This window comes from Abramis brama, assembly GCF_963993115.1.
Source record: "Abramis brama genome assembly, chromosome: 7".
In the NCBI taxonomy this organism is placed as follows: Eukaryota; Metazoa; Chordata; class Actinopteri; order Cypriniformes; family Leuciscidae; genus Abramis; species Abramis brama.
Genome location: NC_139969.1, coordinates 2074601 through 2081002, shown reverse-complemented (window position 1 = coordinate 2081002; position 6402 = coordinate 2074601). Strand labels below are relative to the sequence as shown.

The window sequence follows — 6402 nt, the reverse complement described above, 5'->3', positions numbered from 1 at the left end:
TGATGATGCTCGGTCTGCTTCTCATCAGCGTGACGTCACGCTGGTGCGCGCGAGCTGTCCGCGCGGCGCTGGTGCTGAAGCAAGATGGCAGTGCGCTAAACGCCCGATAAACTGAGAGGAAAAGTGCTTCACATCAACATTTTCTGTTAGTTAGTCTGTTTATTTATACGATTGTTTTAGAAAAAGCTGTAGTCATGGCTGTGTGTTGAGGGAAACCGGCTGAATCAAATCACAGCACGTAAACGGACTGTCCCGTTCCGGCGGAGGTCGACGCGACGCGGCGCGATGTCTCTGCTGTGCGTCGGGGGTGAGTGGAGGCTTATATTTGCCCTTTGTTGGGACAGAATGTTCTCTGCCAAATTATTCATATCATCATAATGAGTGTCTTACAAAAAGTACCATATAGATTGAATCATCATCATATTCATGGTACTTCTTCACAGGATGGCATGGTATTTGCATAGTACTTTTTGCTTTACATAAATAAGTACCATGGCATTTTGATTGCTTAGTACATGTAAATACATGGTATCCTTCATGAAAAAGTACTGTTGTAGTACCATTGGACAATATCAGGGTATTTAATTCAAAGGATAGTTCATGAATACCATGGTACTACTATGGTGCATGTCCAAATGTGGTACAGTAAAGCATAGTGATGGCATACCACCTTTTTTGGACATGCACCATAATAGTACAATGGTATTAATCCCTTGAATAACCATGTAAAGATATGGTGCATGTCCAAAAAATGTGGTATGCCGTCACTGTGTTTTGTACCACATTTTTTGGACATGCACCATATCTTTAAATATCATGAATGTCCAAAAAATGGACTGTTTTATAAGGGATTTTTACCATGGTACACATAAAAAAAGCTTACTAATGTTTGCCATGCAGTTTTTCATTTGTGTTTGGCTTCTTTTTAGTGTTTATAGTTTTTCCCCTTTTAAGATTCATTCGCCTGTTAATCAACCAGTGAATATTAGAATTGAATGTAGACTCTGTTAAAACGTGGCAGTATGTTAAGGATATGATATGTTGAAATGTGTTAGTTTGCTCATATTGCTCAGTGCACTGTGGGAAATCTCTAGAGCGGCGTGTGAAATGAGCTCGTGAGGGAATCCTGTGCGTGTGTGTGGGTGGGTGTGTGAGCTTGATGAAATGACATTTCTGGTGAAGATCATTCTGGTCACGCTCTAACCGGTGGAATCTTTCAGGGCGTCACGTTTCTTCAGCTTCGCCCACATTAGCCATGTAGATAATAAATGCAGATTGATTGACAGGTCAGTTATGATCGGAACAGTGCAGGTTTGATCAAAACAACAATCAGAGACATCGTTGTGTGTACATGCTCTGAAAGCAATATGTGTTCTGTACTGCATATTAGTCATAGAGACTGTTATGCATCAAATGCACTTTAAAAAACAAAAAATTGTAATTCAGCAAGGCTGATTTAGCTCCGATGCAATGACACGTGTGGACGGCTCGTTCTCATTCTGTGCCGCACCAGTATATATATATATATATAATAACACACACTATAGCTGCTCTCTCACCAGTAGTGCTGGTCATCATTGTGAGCATCTGCCAAGATCATGCCTGGATCATATTTCATCCTAAAAATCAAATAAACTTAATATATATTTAATATATATTATACATCAGTATTCTTTTTGCATTGGAATATTGAGATGCGATGTTTTGCATTACACTAATGGGAATATATATATTCCCTCGTCTGGGAATTCTGTCTCGATCCACTCTCTCGTTCCCTGCAGTAAATCAGGAGCTTTGATTTAGAGGTATTCCCTGAGTAAAGGCACAGCGACGGCTTGGGAAAAGGGTCATGGGTTTATTGCTCTGAGAGACAAATGAAACTCTTATTCTTGATGTGCTGTTCGTCATGACAGAGGTGTTGGATCAATGTTCATTACAGGAGAGAGTGTGGAGCATGACTGAATCGAGCTCTTTACTTAAGATAGCAGAAAGACATGTGTTGGGGCTCATAACCTTTAACAGTTTGTGTTATGAATTCTGAACACGTCTTAAATTAATGCATTACATAATGCCTCAACTTTTTCTGCTGTTGTGTGATATAACTCGTATGATGTTGGGTGGTGTTGTCATCCCTCTACGGATGCTGAATGTAGGAGTGTTTCACACTTATGTAATATTGAAAACGCTTTAGCAGTCGGCATGGGCGGATAACATCCCACCTCCGGTTTTCAGTCAAACATCTCAGGAAAAAGCAAAGTCTTCACAGTTAGTAATGTGTTTCCATATTTATCAGGAGTTTTATTTCTCACAAATAATGTCCAAATGCTTTTTTTTTTAAGATACTTGGCCATAATGAAAGAAAAACCTCTATTTTCTCAGTTGTTTCTACTAGATTGCAATGAGACGGAGAGCAAATGGAGACTTTTTTTTCCTGAAAAATGTTCGACCCTGTAATCTCACATTTGTTTCAGAAGACTCAATAATATCTCAAACTGTGTTCAGATTAGCCAACATCGGCATTCAAAAGTCGGAAATCTCAATATGAACTCAAACATTTCTCATCATATTCTCAAATTATTTTGTGTGGCAGTCCATATTAATTTTAAAGCTCTATCCTCTTATTGTATGAAAAAAAAAGTCTTCTCAGTTAGTAATGTATTTTGATGTTTATGAGGAGTTTTATGAGATGTCCAAATGCATTTTAAAATACTTGGCCATTATGATTAAAACAGACACAAAATATATCCTCAAGCAGGAATTAAGGGGTCAAACACAAAGAAGGCATGATAAATCACGGTTGGAAGCATCAGAGCGACTGTAGCAAAGAAAAATTAAGATGATTTCAGGCTAAATGCAATGAATACAATCACTAGTAAATTGATTTAAGGGTTTATCACTTTCAACCAATAGGTGGCGCTTTGACCAAACTGATGTGATGTGGTCAGAGTAAGTTGACAATGCAAGGTTTGGTGTCAATATGCCAAGAGTCATTTTGGCATCATGCCATCAAATTTGTTTATGCGGTATACGAAAACTGTTTTGTTTATCGACATGAAATACATACTTCTTTCCCGGCATTGTCTGACAGGAAATTTGACCAACTATGGCATTTTATGCCAAAATTCGAATTGGCCGACACCCATGATGGCCGATATGGGAAAACCGTTCAGAGGGTAGATGCAAAAAGAGCCATTTTTCATATCTCCTGACCACTAGGTGTCACTGTGCCGAAACTGTACAGGTAACCTCAGGTCATCGTTGTCGTAGCATGCACCAAGTTTGGTCAGAATACACTAAAGCGATGCAGAGATAATGCCTCACGTTCTATTGGCGTGCTCTTCGTCAAATTCGTTCACGCATTATTCGCGACCCGTTCGATGAATCCACATGAATTCTTTATCTTTTTGTCGGCATGATCTGAAGATGATCTGGTAACATTTTTGTGAAAATTCTCGGAGCAGTTTAAAAAGATAATATTTTTTTGGAAAATTAAAAATGGAAAAATTCGTCTTGAGATTCTTTTTTGTTTCTAGCCCTTACGGTTCAACTTTGGACAGTTGGTGGCGCTAGAGCGATTGAGATAGAGACTCCAAATTTGCTATGGTGACAATTCAGACTATCCTCTATCAGTGTGCCAAATTTCACAACTTTCCCACAAGTGGTTCTATGGGCTCCCATAGACTTCCAGAGCGGAATAATCTTACAATAATGAGAAAGTCAGAAATCTCAATATGAACTCAAACGTTTCTCATCAAATTCTTCATTATTTGCGCTGCTGTCCATATTGATTCTACGGCTCTATACTCTTACTTTATGACATTTGTGACTCGTTTGTGTTTTAGGAGAAGCTTCTGAATCAATGTTGATTTAAAGGAAGCAACACTGGAGACATAATGGAGTTCTCAGACTCAGTTATAAAGGAGAAACAATAACCTTGTGTGTAAAACCCATTCAAGAGGCCCATTAGATTTTAGAGTGAGTGTTTTGATTTCACACACATTATTTCTCAATGTGTTCAGCCGAACCTCATTAAATGAGAACATTTTCAAGTGTTCTTGTGTTTAAAATGCACTCACACACACACACACACACACACACACACACACACTTATACACTAGATGTGTTCATCAAACAGCAGCGCTGCATCTGTGAATTGTTTTTAACTTCTTTGCTTCATTTTCTTTCTCACAGTCAGCTGGTTGTTTTCCTCTCGACTGGCGAATAAATGGGGCCTGGGAGTCATTGATTACGATGTGTTGTTTGTGGGCAACAGATCCAACTCTGAATTATTTATATTGGCAGTGATTTATGATTTTGAGCTATTATTAAGCACTAGTTTCCGGGGTTCTGGGATCCAGCGTCCTCTTCATTGATCTGGCCTCTGCACTGATATATTACACTGGTCTGTTTTAACTGCACTCACTGAAACACCATATGATGGATCTGCACACCTCTCTTTAATTCAGTCTGAGGTGGAGCTGCATGGCAAAGATTTCTTTCAGTTTGTCCCAGTTCTTCATCAGTTCTTCATCAGATCTTCAGCAGTTCTTCAGCAGTTCTTCATCAGTTCTTCATCAGTTCTTCATCATTTCTTCAGCAATTCTTCATCAGTTCTTCAGCAATTCTTCATCAGTTCTTCATCAGTTCTTCATCAGTTCTTCATCAGTTCTTCATCAGTTCTTCAGTCTTTGCTCATATGCTGCTCTGCCTAAATGGGCAGATCATATTTCTGTCGACTGTGCAGATATAAAGAAGCTGAATCAGACTAGAGGATCTATTTTTATATTCATCTGGGGATATCTATCTATCTATCTATCTATCTATCTATCTATCTATCTATCTATCTATCTATCTATCTGTCGGTCTGTGTCTATCCATCCATCAGTCTGTCTACCTGTGCATCCATTTATCCATCCATCCGTTCATCCATCCGTTCATCCATCAATCCCTCTATCTATCTATCTATCTATCTATCTATCTATCTATCTATCTATCTATCTATCTATCTATCTATCTATCTATCTATCTATCTATCTAGCACTCTTTCTTAGAGTATATGAATGAATGTGTGTATTTTTTAACTGTGAAAACTCTTGTTTGTTTCTGAGGGATAAAATGAAAGGAAATGTGGAGAAGAGAGTCTGATAAATGACATTATCTGCTGATGATCTAATAGGACAGATAGACGCATCCGGATTCATCAGAGACACTGGAAGCCCTGCGGAGGAAAACCCTGAAAAGAGACACGATGACTCAGAACCCAAGAAACAAACATCAAACGAGTCTGATAAAAGCATTCAGTGTTTTACACTGAGGAATTTGCTGATGGTTGAAGTTGAATTGAAGTCTCTTTTCTTTTCCTGCTGGAAAGACCAGCATTTATTGTGTTTGGATGATGATTCTTGTGTCCCAAGGCTTAAATGTTGGTCCAATCCTTACTCCTTGCTATTGAATGGCTTTATATATATTTATATACAGTATATATCAGTCTTATGGACTTTTAGTTCTTGTCTATTTTGTTCTTGACAGCCTCTGGTCACTGAATGCTTTTATTGTTTGAAAAATCTCCTTTTGTGTTTTTCAGAAGAAAGGAAGTCACACAGGCTTGGAATATTCCAACTATTCCCTGTTGACTTTCTTTCTTTTCTCCTCATGCTCTGAAGTTTCGTTGTCTGTGTTTTCCTTCCATTGAGTGTTGAACTAATTGAATAGTCTCCTAACTCTTGCATTACGTTAAAGGTGCTCTAAGCGATGTTGGGTGACGTCACTTCTTGTTGACGTTCGAAGTATTGTCAAACAAAACGGAGGCTTGCTCGACCCTCCCTCCTCCTCATCCCGTCCCCTCCCCCTCCCTTCCGTGCTTCCTGAAACAGTCATGAACCATTTAGAAAAAACAAACTGGACCTACCCGCCTGTCCAGCAAAAACAGAGACACCTGAATGATGGATTGGAAGCCCTTCTGCCGATGTAAATTCGGGACTTCGCGTTCCTTCTCCTTTTCCCTATTCTTTGTTATTTGTTCATCGGAACGTCGTCTCTTTGGTCGTGTGTCGGCCATATAAAAAATAAGAATATACAATTCTATTCTCAAGAATATACAATTTTAACGTTAGTCGTTGTCTAGGACATCTCTCCTCTAGCTAACTTCCCTCTTCATGCTTCTCTCTCCTTCATGCTTCTCTCTCCTCCACTCCCCCCATCCCCCCCCCCCCCCCCCACGTTTCGTGGTCCAGGCTGGGACAGTTTGTTTTTGTTGCCGTTTGTGGAGCCTGGGCTGTCTACAGAGACCGCGTTTTTTTACAATGTGTTCAGGGGACAGGTATCTAGCGGGTAGTGAAGAGATGTGCTGTATGTGACAAAAAATGTTTTGGCCTAAAAACGCGTGACATCGCTTAGAGCAC

General features: G+C 39.4%; 1 protein-coding gene across 1 annotated transcript in view; it reads left to right on the top strand.

Annotated features, from left to right (window-relative positions):
• The window catches only part of LOC311086585 (protein unc-13 homolog A), a 68964-nt gene continuing 62562 nt past the window's right edge, over window positions 1-6402 (top strand). Inside the window, exon 1 of the mRNA XM_084119534.1 lies at window positions 1-307. Within this exon, the coding sequence (XP_083975660.1) occupies window positions 286-307 (22 nt within the window). The 5' untranslated portion in view covers window positions 1-285. The remainder of the gene's footprint in view (window positions 308-6402) is intronic.